Below are 18,071 nucleotides of genomic sequence, written 5' to 3'. Positions count from 1 at the left end.
TAGAGGAAATTTTGATAGGGTCCACCTAAAGACTAAAAGAGGTTGTCCAAGGGTAAAGGGACAAAACATAGAAATCTCATTTCTAGATACCCAATGATATAACAACATCCCTATCATTAGTAACATCACAAAAAGTCACAAGGAATTCACCAACATATCTAGATAAATTTTCCCTTTAGGTGAGACCAATAGGTTCAATGCTAAGAAAATCAGCTGGGGCTACCCTCCTATTTTTTGTGCACATTTTGTGCTGTTTTCTACTATTTATCATTTCAATAAATGTGAAATCAACTAAAAATTTCATAAAAATTTGTTACATTTTTTTAATTTTGAATAAAAGTAAAACGTACAATTTGTGGAAGGTATCCAAAAATATCGAAAAGTGCAGAACTAGAAGAGATGGCCTAATGGAATCTGCCCAAACAAAAAAGCATAGTACATGAAAATATGGCGGCTTTAACTTTTATCAATTGATTCTAAGATGTAATTCATTATTTTAATTGTAGTCAATTGTTTAACAAGTGTAATAGGCTCACTTCTTAATGTATTAAAGACAAAAAAAGATTTTTTTAAATTGATCGATTATATAGTTTGTAAGAAAGATAGTTACAGCTTCCCACTTCTTGATTCCATTAACATGCTTTTGGTAATACATGCAGAAGAGTGAACGGAAGCCACGAGAGAATTAGGAATACCTAGATTTGAATAACAAGCTTTTCTGTGAAGGTCTAAATTGGAAATACAAGCTTTCTTGAAGTAGATATTTTGGGGGATCTGTTTTTACTAATATAAGTACCCTATACTTATAGAAGACAATCTTTCTGTCAAGAAAGAACATAATTTTTCTTCTAATTCATGCCAGTGGTTACATTTATGGCTCCCAAAGTGGTTTCCATGGCTGTTCCATATCATCAACTATGTAATTATTATCATTTGTTTGCACCTCACAGAAATCATATTCAGCATCATTGTGATACCCACCAATGAGAAGGGCTAGAAGTTCATCCCTCTGCAAGCTGGTCTTTATTACCTCTGCTTGTGTGGCTTCTAACTGGGACTTCAACTCCCAGATTTTCTTCTGTAGTTGCTGAACTTGGGTTGCACAGCCATGAACGGGATCCTTGAGCCTTGTACTCGCCTCATACACCATGCTATTTACTGCATCTCTTCTTTTCTCAGCCTCCATGCCCTGAACCAATACCACATGAAAACCATAAGTACAAATACAGAAACAAATGGAAACACGTGTATGAGTAATCTTCTTATCCCTGTTCATCAAGGATCGAACTCATTTCTACATTATCTAAACACTTGATTCAATTGATCCTACAAGACTTATTTAACATTAGGTTTGAGATTTTCTGAATTAAGCTTTGTGAGCTTTAAAAATTATTTTTTCGATCATGTTTTCTGTATAATTCATTATCTAGATTACAAGATACCATCTGAAATATTAATGACAAAAAATTATAATTTAATTCAAACAGTTTCAAGCTAACATTACACACTGAACATTTTATAATTAAAGATACTATGTTTTCACAATCAACAATCTTAAATACCTGTTATTTTTTGATCAACTGGATGATAAATATCATCAATGTTTGTATAATATTTATTAATATTAGAATTACACTTTATAATTTACCATCGTAATAACAGAACTACAGAAAACTTTCGTCCATCCCATAAATGATATAAAACTGTATGAAATTTTCCACAACTCTGTATCATTGTAATGATAGATTAAGCAATAGAAACGAGAGATCATTAACAAACAAGTCTTGTCCTCCAATTGCTAAAATTCCAGTTGAATCAAATTGCATATTAGGTAGAATATTTATATTTTTGAGATCTATCATATTTAGAATTATTTTAAGATTACTTTGAAAAAAAAATTAACGGATTCATGTTTGGATCATTTAGGACATCGAATATCAAGATCATTGAATATAATCTAAAATCTTGATCAAAATATGTAATCTTAATTAAGGTTTTCAAAATTTAACATAATAGATGATAAAAAAAATTTGATCTAATAATAAATAAGCAGCATATATATAAAATATATTAAGTTGGTTTTTAAATTGTAGATGTAAGATCTAAATTCAATTTTGAAGGAATTTTAAATTAATAGATTAGTAATCTCACTCTATAATCTATAGATCAATAAGATATGACTAAAATATTATAAAGAAGAAATAATATATTCAGATTCTAAAATTCGAACCCTAAACAATTTTGATATAAAAAAGAGAGCAGTGAGTTTGAAATAATTACTTAAAGTGTTTTGAGTATTGAATATGATCTAAAATGTTAATCAAGAAAAAAAAAAGGTACAATCTTAATCAAAGTTTTATAGATTTAACATGATAGATCGTAGAAAAAATTAGATCTATTATTTAATAATTAACATATATATAGAACACATTAAAATAGTTTTTAATTAAAGACAGTAGGATTTTTAGGGGTGATTTCTAAATTCTATTGTAAGAAAAAAAATTCAATCTGTAGATTATTATCTCAATTTATGATTACCAGAATGATATACAAGGATATCATTGATATCATGCTCATACTAAATTGAAAAAAAATATATGTCATTAAAATATCATAGAAAGAAATAATATATTCTCACAATACAAAACTCACACAACCTATACAATCAAAAAAGAGAGAGAGGAGAGAATCCGAATATGATTACTTGAAGCGTTATAAGTACATGCCGGGTCCCAAAAACTTGATGAACTGTTTCAAATTTGTGAGGATCAGTTGATGGAAAATGCGGAGCCAGCACACAACGCTCTGAACATTTCTTCCGGTGCTTCTTGCAACCTGCGCATCTTGGCATTCTTTTAAGTTTTAAAGCTCACTCTTAAACTACGCTCTTGAGCAGGTGGCTTCAAAAACTACCAGATAAAACTAAACACGGTGGCTTGGAGTAGCAGATACATCATAAGAGTGAAAGAATGCCATAGCTAAGAACGGAGCTTATTATTTGTACTTATAATGGTTGTAAACGCGTAAAGAACACGCACTGGTTTCCAATCCGCGTTCTTTAGTGAAGAGGAAAAAGGATGTTTCCTACTCTTTTCTACAAAGGTATTTGACCTAGCTACGTGTCTGTAGATTCTTTTCATTTTCCACAAATAAGGGAAAATAAGGACTATGGACCCAACACGTCAAACAGCATGTTAGACTAGAAGGTATTGCAATACAGTTCCTGTCAAAAAGTCTGTTCAATTGACTAATTGGTCTTTTCCCATTCACATCTGGATACAGATGAAACTTGTTTCGACAACATTCAAATAAGCATAAAGGATATTCGATGCAATTATCAATGACCAAATAAATTAACAAATAGAATTATTAAATTTAACAAGTCATTTCTTCCAGAGTGGCTTTATAAAATTTAATGGGTCACATAGATTTTACGAGGAGGCAATTAAATCAAGAAGTTGTGGAATTTTGCAATATTTTTCCCTTTCGAGACCCGGTAATTGATATATTTAGAGAAATTCGAAGGGAAGAATAAGGAAGACGTGTAACGTTTAAAATGTTCTCAATTTTAAGGTCGTCGATATTTTTTCCCTTTAATAAAGTTCATTACATTTTTTATAAAAAAATAGAAACACAAGATTGATGTTGATGTATTTTACTCTAAATCAAGGCGTGTTTGTAGTTGCTTTAGACTTTCTTCATAATAAAACAATAATGAGTGTTTGTAGTTCGCGGTTGCTTTCCACTTTCTACATAATTGAAAAAACGTTCGATTTTAAATCTGATATCATAAAAAAGCTAATTACGCGTCAAAAGTTATTCTATTCTCACGTACTTACAAGTCAACAAGTAAATATGTAAAGTTCACGATGAAACCATCCTTGGACTCAGCCTATATAATTGAATATGATACAAGTAAAGAAAGTTTCTTGTACTTCATAACGATACAATCCCATTAATTTATAAGGAAAGATAATACCTTCCTGCTAAAGCTTCCATTCAATTCAATTTTTCAATTCAATTGACCAATCAACTCATACAATTTAAAATATTAAAAGAAACTTCAAATATTTATATTTTTTTTATAATTTTTCATTTTTTTAAATCACGTATTTCCTTCATTCTATTGGACCATACAATTTTTCAATTTAAAATATTAAAAGAAACTTCAAATGTTTATATGTTTTTTCATAATTTTTCATTTTTTTAAAGCACGTTTTTCCTTCATTCTATTGGACCATACTATTTTTGGTAAGGAGAAAATTAATTTTTCTTCAACAAAAATACAAATATTTTCTAACAACTTTATCTTTTCCACATTTGTGACAAGTTGATTAGATTTTAAAAAACTAATATTTGTATCTTCCATTTGATATATATATATATATATATATATATATATATATATATATATATATATATATATATATATATATATATATATATTCCACCTCAAATCACACTTTGGACAAAAATGAATGTGTAATCAATATTAATCATCACAATTTATTTTTCTTATCAAGTTCAAATATAGAGTTAAATGTTTTATATTTCTTATTTTAAATATATTTATTATTTTTACATTGATGTTTATTTTTGCCAATTGTAAAATGCTATTTCTTTAAGTTTACACTATGTTTTGCTAGCTACTATTTTATAATCGTTCTCTAATTGTTTTTCATACCATTTTACAAATTATAAAACTAATTCTACCCCTCAACTTACTAGATATTTTAGTAGTTTGAATTAAATAATCAACAATTTTTTTTTTTAATTAAATATTTCAAAATTTGTAATTGAATTGGTAGAAATGAATGGTTCATTCATATAATATAATTTCTATTGTTATTTATATATTTATTTAAATAATATAATTATTAATATTTTGAAAATTCCCTTCAACTCTCTCTATCATTCTACCTTTACTTCTCCTTATAATAACTTATCATTCTCTCTTTTAGCTCTTTCTTTCTAACCTTCATTTCTATCTATAAATCTATATTTTCCTTCTTTTCCAATTATTGGCAGAAACTTTGACGGATTGTGTCTCTTGTTAATAACACAATAATGTTATTGCTTTATTTTTAAAGTAGGTGAAATAAAGGCACTTTCAAAGTTTAAGATAAAGTCTAAATAAAAAATTTAAAAGTAATACATGAATCAAATTAGTTTATCAAATTATTGAAATTTTTCATAGGAAATCTATATCATTTATTACTTGTTGAATCATTGGAAGTAATTATGAAGTCAAAAGTTTCACTTATAATTAATATTAATCAATTTACATCTCATCCATATTGATGTTGTCAATTTAATGGGATATGAAAATGATATAACTAAAGTATTATTTGTGATCATTTTATTGATTCTAAAAGAAATTTATTTCTTATAGAGAGCTTGTAATAGATTTTTAATTAATTACTGCAATCATATTGAAATAAAACATAAAATTTCGTATAGAAAGTAGAAAAACTTTAATAGTTCTCCATATAATAACTATGAGGTATCAATCTAACTTCCAAAAAACTTGAGGATGGCATTTTCCATAACGATAAATTATTTTGTAAAATTAAGAAGTTTTAAGAAATAAGTGAAAGGTTTGCCCAATATATACTAGAGCCTTATCAAATAAAAAATGTTCAATGAAAATAACTATCATAAATATGTACAGATCATGTGACAATGCAATTATCCATTAGGTAGCATAGAGATTTAAAAAAATCCATATCATTTCTAGTCCTATCGACATCCTTATACAACATAGCATGTAGATTTCCTAGCCTTGTGGTTCAGAAGATAGTTGAGAAAAAAAATACAAATGAGATCTAGTGCTCCTTAATTCAACTTACACCTATGTTATATCTAGTATGTTCTTTAATGGATGAGAGCATGATCTATAGAGTACATAGGGAGGTTTCCTCTCATAATTGCATTCATTTTCTTTTGTAGAAAATTAGGAGAATGGAGGAAATTTTAAAAAATATAATACCATGAGATAGATAGTGTAGTGATAAAAATGAACTAGTACATAATTTGTTTGCTAATTGTATACAATTACTTTTAGAAATAAAAAATATATATATGTTTTATACTTCATTTTTAAAGCTATAGTTATAGTATACAATTATAATTTAGTTATAAATTATAAAATTGTACAAATATTATTAAATTTTTAACATCATTTGTTACACCAATGATCGTCTCGTCAAAATCTTCTAACATGCTTATTGATACTATGACCTATGATAATTGATTCACTTATGTACATTATAGTATGCCATAAATTTATACTTTTTAGAATCAAATGTTTTGATGAATTCAATTGAGATAGGGTTTGAACCCATTATGCCCCTACAAAGTTTAAAACCCAAAAATAGAAAAGATGATCTTTGCAAAATCTAGGATGAAATAATGGCTATTTTGAATGACTCTGAAAAGAGTTCTCATTCAACTATGTAGATTGATTAGATCCCAAAAAACTCATTTTATTTTTTAACCCACATTCACTAAGCTCCACCACGTACTCACCCTCCCCAACTATAGATTTAAGCTACCTAAAAGACCCTCAAATGTCTAGTTAGAAATCCCTAGGCTAGCCTAGTCTCAAAAAAAATGGTGGTGCCACTGATATGAACTGTCTTGCCCTATATTTAAAGCAGATGGACTTTTGTTGCAACAAGTTGAAAGTAGTGACTCCTTATATATATGCACATTGCATCTAGGATGATCAATAGGCTAGAAGCCATTGTAGAGGTGGAGTAAGAATTTGTGATTTGGATTTCATGCTATAGGGATGAAGTGTGGTGGAATGTTGGTAGGAAGTTAGGTGATAAGCTTCAAATCTCAGAACATCTAGAGGAGGAGGTAAAGGGAATCAAGAGAAAATTTATTTCATAGGAGGAGAGAGATGAAATGATGAAGGCTACAGTGCCCATAAAGAAAATGCAAGATGATCTTGGGCAAAAAAGTATTGATTTGATCTCCCAAAACAACTTGGTTCAAGCCAATTTTGACAAGGAAATTGGTATTCTGAATTTTTTTGTGATGTAGAGCCTAATCAGACTCAGAGGATTATTTGGCATGGTTTCACCCTTGATTATTTCTATGGGGGTTTAGGGACAATGCCCTAGGTGTGCTCCCTATCATAGTATAAGGTGGGATCAAGGGGCAATGCCACCTTGGGGATTTTCAGGGGCAATGCAAATGGGAGACTATCTTTATTAGAAAAAATTTTAGAAGCCATTAGAATTAAAAATCAAGAAACAATGAACTATGATGGATGGAGATTGGAAGATTTTAGATAGAAAGGCACCTAGAAGTATTTGATTGTGCTTGGCACCATCAGTGACATTTTACATTACAAAAGTGATGACGATGAAAGAGTTGATGCAAACCTTAGCAAAAATGTATGAAAAGTCATATGCATTAAATAAGGTATTTCTCATGAAGTGTTTATTTAATATGAATATGATAGAAGGTAGATCTATTGCAAATTAATAAAATGATTTTAATATGGTTAGTAGTCATTTATCTTCTATGAATGTCAATTTTGATGAAGAAATTAGGGCTCTCTTGATTTTGTGTTCTTTTTTAGAAAGATGGAATGGCTTGGTAATGGCTGTGAGTAATTCTGAGTGAGGAAACTTGTAGGAAAACCATAGTGGATCTACATCAGGAAGTGCTTTAAATGCACAAAGCAGAGACAAAATGACTAAGAGATGAAATAGTTCTAGAAATTGTGGAAAATCAAGATGAAAATCAAAAGGGAAGAGGTCTCAATCTAAAGGACCAAGAGATTGCTAGTACTATGAGAAACCAGGGCATAAGAAGAAAGATTGTTGGACTTGAAATAAAAACGAAGGAGATAAACCAAAAGGGAACAATGAGGCAAATGTGGTAAGTAATAAATCCAAAAGAGGACGCTTTTCTTTTTTCTTTAGAAAGTATTGATGTTTATTGGAATTTAGATTCTGGGGCTTCATTTCATTCTACATCCCATAGACGTTATTTTATTGATTATGTCAAAGGGGATTTTGGGCTTATTTGTTTGTGAGATAATGAACCCTATTAGATTTTTTAAAAGGTAAAGTTAAGATCAAGTTGTAGAATGGGAACCATTGGCTAGTACATAAGGTAAGACATGTTCCAAGGCTAGGTAGGAATTTAATTTCAATAGGGAAACTCAGTGATGAGTGTTGCATAGTTACTTTTAATGATTAAAATTGGATGGAAAAAAAATAAAACTTTAGAGGTTGTGCATATAGTTGTATTGGGACCAGCTCAGGTATCTTCCCTTGGTGATCTCAATATTATGTTATATTTATTGATGATGCAAGTAGAAAAGCTTGGGTTTATTTCCTTAGATAGAAATCTGATGTATTTCAAACTTTTAAGAAATTGAAATGCTTGTAAAAGTAGTGAGTATTATAGTCATGAATTTGAAAATTATTGCTCCACTAATGGTATTCACAGACATAAAACTATTTGAAGGACTCCATAGGAAAATGGAGTGGTTGAACGCGTGAACAAGACAATAATGGAGTATGAAAGGAGAATGAGGTGACATGTTGGGTTTTCCTTAAACATGTGGAGGAGGTTGTCAATATTGTTGTATATTTTATTAATAGAGGTCCCTCTACTCCTTTGGGTTGTGGTATTCTAGAGGAAGCATGGACCAGTAAGAAGGTGAGCTATTCTTTTCTCAAAACCTTAGGTTATGAAGCTTTTGCACATATAGATTCTAAAATTAAAGAACCAAGCTATAATCTAAGTCAAAGAAATGTTTATTTGCTAGATATGGCATTCGTGAATTTGATTATAGGCTTTGGTATTTTGAAAATTGTAAAATTGTAAGAAGCATGGATGTCATATTCAATGAGAAAGTGTTGTACACAAATCTATTGCAGTAACATGAGAAGAAACAAAATGATTATGTAACTTGTTGGATGATACTCCAAAACATGATGTTCCAATAGTTTCTTATGATCTACAACAACCACAACAACAAATACCACACATCTCAATGAATGTTAGATGCTCAGCAAGGCTAAGTAGATCTATAGAAATATTTTCTCCCTCTTTGTACACTATTTTACTAATAGATGTTGGTGAACCCGAGTGTTCTGATGAAGTTGTATAGGTGGATACAATGATTCAGTGGGAGTCTACAATGAAAGAATAAATGGACTCTAATCTAAAAAATCAAACTTGGGATTTATGGAAGTTGTCTATAGGTAAAAGGGATTTATAGAATGAATAGGTTTATAGGTTGAAATAAGACGATGCATCTAAGAAAATATTTAATGTCGGTTTAGTTGTAAAAGGATTTGCATAGAAAAAGGGCACTAATTTTGATGAGATATTTTCTTCTATTGTTAAAATGACTTCTATAATTTGTATTGTCTTAAGTATTGTGGCTAATGAAGATTTGCACTTGGACTAGCTTGATGTTAAAACAACCTTTCTTCATGGATGATTTGGATGAAGATGTGTGTGTGTGTGTGTGTGTGTGTGTGTGTGTGTGTGTGTGTGTGTATTAATATGTATATGTATATATATATATATATATATATATATATATATATATATATATATATGGAAAACTTGCAGGGATTTGAGGTCAAAATTAAGGATAACCTAGTGTGTAGATTGAAGAAAAGTTTATATGGCTTGAAGCAAGAACCATAGCAATGGTATCTGAAATTTGATATTTTTCTGTATGAGCATGGACATAGTCAACATCATTTAGATCATTGTGTTTATTTTAAGAGGTTAGATGATGATAGCTACATTGTTTAATGTTTATATGTTGATGACATGCTTGTAAGTCAATCTAACATGTTGATAGACATAGGAAGAACAAAAATTGACATAATCTTAGGTTGATTATATTGAGAAGGTATTGGAACATTTCTCTATGGAGAATGATAAAGTTGTCAATGCATCTTTACCTAGTTATTTGAAGTTGACTAAGGAGATGTGTCCAAAGACACAAGAAGAGGAAGACAATATATCTAAGGTACCTTATGCTTTTATTGTAGGAAGCTTGATGTATGTTATGGTATGTACTAGATTAAATATTGAACATCTAGTGGGATTTGCTAGCAAGTATATGACTCATCCAGGGATTGATACTTGAATGTAGTCAAATGGATTCTCAAATGTTTGAGAGGAACATCTAGTAAGTGTTTACATTTTGGGGGCTCTACTACTAATTCACGGGACTATGTTGACTTAGATTTGGTTGAGATATTGATAACAAGTGGATTACTATAGGTTATGTATTTACTATTGGTGGAAAAATAGCAAAATGGGTTTCTTAGTTGCAAAAGGTTAATGCTTTATCCACTATAAAGGCAAAGTATGCTAGTGCTATAGAGGAAACCAAGGAGATGATATGGCTTTAGTTATTCATTGAAGAACTGGGACACCTATAGAGGGATTATTATTTTATAACATATAGCCAAAGTGTCACTCATCTTGTAAAGAATAATACTCTATATTTAAAGACAACACATATTGTTGCAGTACCATTTCATTTGGTCAATTTTGGATGATGAAGAGTTAAAGTTGGAGAAGATACATATATATATATGATAATCCAATAGATGTTCTTAGAAAGGCATTAACAAGGGAGAATCTGAACTCCTCTTTAGATTCAGGTGGTCTTCTAGATTAAACAAAATAAATGCATAGTAGAGTTTATGGTATTGCTAGAGAAATAACCATAGGCTTACCAAGTTAAAGCCTCAATTTTTATCTCTGAGACATAAAAAATAGGTGGTTTGATATTCTAGTGGGAGCTACACATTTAGCAATGCTATGATTAGTCTCCAAGTGAGAGGTTATTATTATGGAGTCTGATCAGTCTCCAAGTGGGAGATCATTGTGATGTGGAGCCTAATTAGACTTAGAGGTTTAGTTGCTGCAGTTTCACACCAAATTATTTTGATGGAGGTTTGGGGAAAGCACCCCTAAGATGGGGTCGAGGGACAACACCCCTTGTATGGTCCTAGGGAAATATCCGAGGTGCACTCCATGTCGTAATACAAGGTGGGATCAAGGGGTAATGTACCCACAAGCATTTTCAGGGGTACTGCCCGTAAAGCCAAAAATGACCTTATATTGTAAAAGGCATTTGATATTATTTTTCTAGTGAATAACTTATTCTAGCCCAAATTTAGAAAGTGGAAAAATTTTGTATAAAAAGGCTTCGGATTAGGGATTTCATAATGTATGGTGATATTATAGCTTCTTACAACGGTATTAAGCTATAAGGGATTGCAAATTATTATCACTATATAATAATAATATTGGTATTGTTGTTGGTGGACATAGCCCAAGGATTGGATGGACTACATTAAATCCTTGTGTCTTGTGTTCTCTTCTATGTGATCTATTTTTTTCATATATTGGTTGTATTTGCATGTAACTATCATTTATGTTGTGGTTAGTCCTAACAATGCTTAGGTGGAGGAGAAATCTATAAAGATGAAGCACAAGGAGTAGAATCCAAAGAGGGACAAAGGCATTATTGAGGCCTCTTAGAGGCAGAGGGAGAGAATGGCTTTCTATCCACCCAAGCTCTCCTTAATAAATCATCTCAAGGAGCTACAAAGGTGATGGGCTAGGTTGTATTCTATTTCTTTTGGGTGGCTTTTAATTGTTTCTTGTTGTGCATCAGTTCATGATGGTGTTGGTTGTTGGGTTTAGTGCAATAGGTAGTTGCTATTTTTTGTATTTTTAGTTTTTTTTTCTAATGGCTTGGTCATGTTGTTTGGGTTTTTCTCTCAATGGTGGCTTGTTTTTGTTGTATTCCCAACCTAGGTGCTTATTTTAAGTTTTATTTTTTTTCTTGGTTTAACTATTTTTATCTAGATGGTTCTATCTGGTATGTGTCACTTTGTGTGGCCTTATTTCTCATTTATATGGACTTAATATTATTTTGATGTAATGAGTTCTTCACCTTCCTTCTTTACTTAATTAGAACAAAATGTATCATATATTAGATCCAACAAGTCTCCTTTTAATCCTTATTAAGTTCCTTGAGGATATCTAAAATATATATATTTTGAGATAACATAGAACTAAGTCTCCAGAAGGCCCTCTTTCACTAGGTAAAGTGTAACCTACATCTTCTCCTTGCACTTCCTTATTCTACACTTTCTATATTCCAATTCCTCCTTGACAGTATTCAAGGAATTATTTGTTTTTTCCCATCATCTAATTACTAAAGTGGATGACATATACAATGTCTTTGTCAATTTAATTTTGGTTGACTTTGATATTGGATAGAGCCTGAATCATATATTTTTTACTTCATCAAACCAAATAAAATCCTTTTGTTCATGAATTGGCATGGGATCAATCGCCACCTTTTCCCTATTCTTTCACAATCTCCTCAAGCTTGTTAATTTTCTTTATGGAAGTGTGTTGCTAATCAATTAGCCACTTTATTTTTAAATTTTGTTAGTTTTAGAAAATCCATCAATTAATCAACTATATCCACATTATGTCAATAATTTAGAAGTTAATGATTAGGAATGAGGTAATTAGATTAGGGAGGGGACATATTTTGCAAGATATCTAATTCTGTTATATGCATCTTCAGAGTTGAACATGAAAATGGAGATTAGGATCCTTCAGAAGAATATTAAACATGGGTGTTTTCTTGTAGCCAATCTAAACTAGTTTATCAAGAAGGAAATGAATCCTCAAGAGGAAATTATAGTTTCCTATAGTCCTTTTGCTTCCCTAGAGATTTCAACTTATGTTTCATCAAGTGGTTAACATTAACTGAGGTAGGATGATAAGAGACGATTATAGAAAGCTTTAGAAAAATTGGCCTAGTTACTTAAGTTAAAAATTAAAGAATGATTGTTTGGACCTATCTCGGGGACTAAAGCCAAATATACATATATATATATATATATATATATATATATATATATATATATATATATATATATATATATATATATATACATACATATATATATATATACATACATATATATATATATACATATATATATATATATATATATATATATATATATATATGTATGGATATACATGTATATATATGTATGTATATACATGTATGTATATGTATGTATATACATGTATATATATATATATATTTATGTATATATATATGCATATATATACATAAATATATATATATACATGTATATACATACATATATATATTTATATGCATATATATGTATATATATGCATATATATATATATGTATATATATGCATATGTATGTATATATATATATATATGCATATATGTATATGTATATACATATATGTATATATGTATACATATATGTATATTGTATGTACATATATGTATATATATATGTACATACATATATATATGTATATACATATATGTATACATATATGTATATACATATATATATACATATATGTGCATACATATATGTATATACATATATGTATATAAATACATGTATATATATATATATATATGTATATATATATATATATGTATATATATACACATATGTATGCATATATATGTATATATATATAGATACATATATATAGATATATATACATATACATGTATATATATATACATATACATGTATATATATATACATATATATATACATATACATGTATATATATATACATATATATATATATATATGTATGTATACATATATATGTATATATATCTATATATATGTATACATATATATGTATATATATGTATATATATGTATATATATATATGTATATATGTATATATATGTACATATATATATGTATATATATATATATATGTAGATATATATATATATGTATAAATATATATATATACATATATATATATATTTATACATATATACATATATATATGTACATACGTATACATATATATGTATATACATATACATATATATGTATATACGTATACATATATATATATATGTATATACGTATACATATATATATGTATATACATATACATATATATAGATACATACATACATATATATACATACATACATACATACATACATACATACATATATATATAGATATATATATATAGATATATATATATAGATATATATATATATATATATATATATATATATATATATATATATATATATATATATATATATATATATATATATATATATATATATATATATATATATATATATCTATATATATATATATATGCACATGATCCAACCTATATGAAACGGGATGTTCATTAAAATATATATATATATAGATATATATATCTATATATATATATATATATATCTATATATATATATATATATATCTATATATATATATATATATCTATATATATATATATATATCTATATATATATATATATATGCACATGATCCAACCTATATGAAACGGGATGTTCATTAAAAAAAATTATTTCGTCATACATTGAGACAACCCAGATAAACTCTGAAAAGAAAATTAGATATTGATATTATGTTGAAAATAATTATGTATAGGGAAAAGATTAGAATGTGAGAATTTAAACCTATGTTTGATGGTTATAAACTTGGTCAACATAAGAGCCACTTATTTATGTTATTACAAGGATATGTACATGACTTTATCAATTTGATATATGTTTATTTATTCATGCAATTTTTTTAGTTATCATATGTCCTGATTTATACCCACACAAAAATTGATGTTAATATTTTAGCATTAATTTTAGCCTTGATGTATCTAATGAATATATGACTAGGAGTCTGTGTATTTAATTAGCTTTATTTTATCTTAATTAACTTGATTAAGTATTTCAAAAATAATGAATAATGTGATGTCTTATGCAATTGATTGAATAAAGCACTCTTATATGAGTATAAACCCATGTTGACTATGTTGAGCATTACAAAAAAATCATTAAATATTTTATAGATCTATTTATGATGTTGGAAAATAAATATAAATTGTCTATGTTATCATAGCATATTCATAACAATATCTTATTGTTATATGATAATATTTTATAGTCTGAGAGATATTATTTTCATCATGGGAGCTCTTCATGACGTTTAGGCTACATCTTGTGTCCCTCAATAACCTTATCAAGATCAATGTATTAATATTCAATACACATTCAAGTATTGTTTTTCTTAAATAGTCTATGACTTCTCCGTCAATATATTTTTTCCTCAATCTTCCTGTTGTATTTATATATTATGCATATAGTTTAGGAATGAGATATATAGATGAGTATAATATTATTTTCATGATTTTTTTTTTTATATAATACACCATGGATGGTGTTGACCAAATTTATATTGTTATTTTGAGTTCATTTTAATACTAAAAAAATATTTCGGTGTTATGTGTTATGGAAGTGTTGCTTTCTTTTCTTTCATGGTAATGGCTTATATCTAAGATGCTTTGGTGGTGAATGGTTTTATGGGTCAAGTATTTTTGCACCACTAATTCATTCTACCCCCCCTACTCCCAGATTTAAAAAATAAAAAAGGAAAAAAAAATTGTGAGTGCTACCTTAGTTTCTAAACAATTGGTATCAGAGTCTAGTCCTCTTTTGGAAGTTTGACCACTTGAGGAGATCTCATATTGTAACCTTTAACAATGACAATCTAATGTTTTATGTTACCAATTATGCTTTATAGAAAGGAAGAAAGATCACTCACTTTATTTTCATAGTTATGGAATATTAGAAATTTATGAAGAAGGATAAGAAGACTCCTAACCAATCTAATGTCAGTGTTGATGAGAAAAAGGAATTTTCCAATAACATGAGACCTAGATTAAAAAAAAATATTGTGCCTTAACATATGCTAAATATAAAATTACCATCAAATTGGATAATTCTCATGATTTTTGGTGAAGATAGAATCAATGGATGAAGGAGATACTTATGTGAAGCAAGAAAAGATGCAATGTTCAAGAGGAAAGCTTAAAAATTTGAGGATGATAGAGGATAGAATATTAGCTTCTATGTCAAAATTATAATATAGGTTTTATGTGGAATTAATGCACCATTGTAAAATGTATGAATATGAAATCATTACAAAGATATGGTATCCTTGCATCTTTCTTATGAGTTTTTTTTTTTTTTTCTAGAAATGAATAAAATAGAAATAAGTTGTATATGGAGACTAATTGGTTGTGTATTTCCATGCTAGGCAACCCAAGAGAAAATAACATAAACATGCAACTAAGCTTACTAAATATTTTTTTCTTAAAAGCTTACACAATATCAATGATAATAATTTGAAGGAAATACAATTGAAAATACATCACATAAACATAAATGTAATGCAACATAGATTACATTTCTCAAAGGTTCATTACTATAGAATCCCATATGCATAAGTTTTATTAATTAGGTTAAACATAAGAACAATATCTCATAACCATATATGAACATCAATACGTCACCTGATAAATGAAATGTGTAATCTTTTTTTTTAGTATAAATCATACTCAACAATATAACATCCATAGAACAATCCATAGGGTATGTGATTATAACCAAGAAAAAATAGAAAAAAAAAAACTCACAAAGAACTTAATCATACCAAGATACATGAAATAAAAATAATATTAGAAGATAGAAAGAATTTAAAAGTGGGCACAACTTATATAGAAACATCTAGCATTGGTACAAGTTTTTCAATAACTCAATCATAATAGAATCACTACCATTAGACCACATGGAATCATAAAAAGTCCACTCCCACTGTCCTAAGGAGATAACTTCATATCCCATTAAGATAATAAAATGATTAAATTAAACACATAATTCCAAGGCAATGAATCCTTAAAAATCTCTATCACAATCAGTTCTACACATACGACCAAAATAATCATAAAGGAATCTGTCACAAAAAACATAAATATAAATATAGGAAACCTAAAGTACAAATAAGGAAGTGTCATCACATGCATCAAATCCAAGGTTAATATGGTAATATATTTGGACCCTAGCCCCATAGGGACTCTATGTTGAATTAGAAACCATTCATACATAAAAGGGTTGCTAATTATGTAAGACCTTGAAATCAAGCATTTTCTCCCACTCCTATCCTAGCATGTATTAGCACTCAAGGCTTTGGTGAGGAACACAATTATCTTATTAGCTTTTTAACCAATTTTTAAAAATTATTATCACTAATTAAGTCAATTTACAATGAGTTACTATAAGGCTCTAACCCCATTGCAATCCACTTTCTTCTATATAACTAGATAACCTACCTGAATGCATTCCATCCAAGAGAAACCAAATAGAGGGATAAAAAATATTCAAAAATTATTCTCATCAAATAATAATCATTAAACTCACTAGAAATTAAAACTATGGAGTATAGGAAATAATATTGCATCCATACATGAATCTATCATCCATCCAATATAAACATTTCTATAAAGCATCCATCCTATTATGAATATCACAATCATAATGAGAATCCATAAATTCTCATAACATGAGAACATTGATAAAATATTAATATATTCCATCTCCAACATGGAGCACATAACCCATCATCCAAAACATTGAATGTAAATGGAGTAGCATAATCCATATATATAACTATCCTAAATTTAGAAAAATATGATTGACAACACAAGGTGACTAGTATAATTAGACTTAGAAAATATAATGGTGGTATCCTTTTTTGGTTAAAAGACATAATGATTTGAACAAGTGAAATTACTCATTGATACATTCTAACATCACATGTGGATTGATTGTGACATAAAAATGGTTATATCTTTTCATCTAAAAAATAAAAACCCCAAGTCTTGAGATCACAATCCATTGGGTCATCCTCAAAACCCTAAATTAACCAGCATAGAGTAATACAACATAACCACATACAAGAAACACTTGATAAAAATACAAGTTTAGTTTTGCAATGAAGTTTGGTTTCACTGTAAGGGTATATCTCCTATTACATGCATGAATACATATGGTATATAAGTGTAAATAAATTATTCCCATGTATATATCAACTAGCATTTGATAAGGTTAATAGTTTCTTAAATATAAATAATCT

The 18,071-nt window shown here is 28.4% G+C and overlaps 1 protein-coding gene across 1 annotated transcript; it reads right to left on the bottom strand.

Annotated features, from left to right (window-relative positions):
* Window positions 1-547: 547 nt before the first annotated feature.
* LOC149569410 (LOB domain-containing protein 1-like) lies at window positions 548-2,982 on the bottom strand. Its single transcript, XM_089822126.1, has 2 exons — window positions 2,705-2,982; window positions 548-1,189 (listed from the first exon to the last, which is right to left on the bottom strand). Exons 1-2 carry the CDS (start codon window positions 2,849-2,851, stop codon window positions 872-874), a joined length of 465 nt encoding a protein of 154 aa, XP_089678252.1. The 5' UTR covers window positions 2,852-2,982; the 3' UTR covers window positions 548-871.
* Between the last annotated feature and the right edge of the window lie 15,089 nt (window positions 2,983-18,071).

The sequence above is a fragment of the Cupressus sempervirens genome, chromosome 3 (assembly GCF_028749045.1).
Source record: "Cupressus sempervirens isolate cs-2001-9-10 chromosome 3, ASM2874904v1, whole genome shotgun sequence".
NCBI lineage: Eukaryota > Viridiplantae > Streptophyta > Pinopsida > Cupressales > Cupressaceae > Cupressus > Cupressus sempervirens.
The sequence above is the reverse complement of the archived record's forward strand: the minus strand, read 5'-3'. Positions and strand labels throughout refer to the sequence as shown.

What these genes read in the sequence shown, in the direction of transcription:
- LOC149569410 (XM_089822126.1), bottom strand. Translation starts at nt 2,851, where the DNA reads ATGCCAAGATGCGCAGGTTGCAAGAAGCACCGGAAGAAATGTTCAGAG. An exon ending in ATGTACTTATAACGCTTCAA is followed by an intron (nt 1,190 to 2,704) that starts GTAATCATATTC and finishes GTATTGGTTCAG; the next exon opens with GGCATGGAGGCTGAGAAAAG.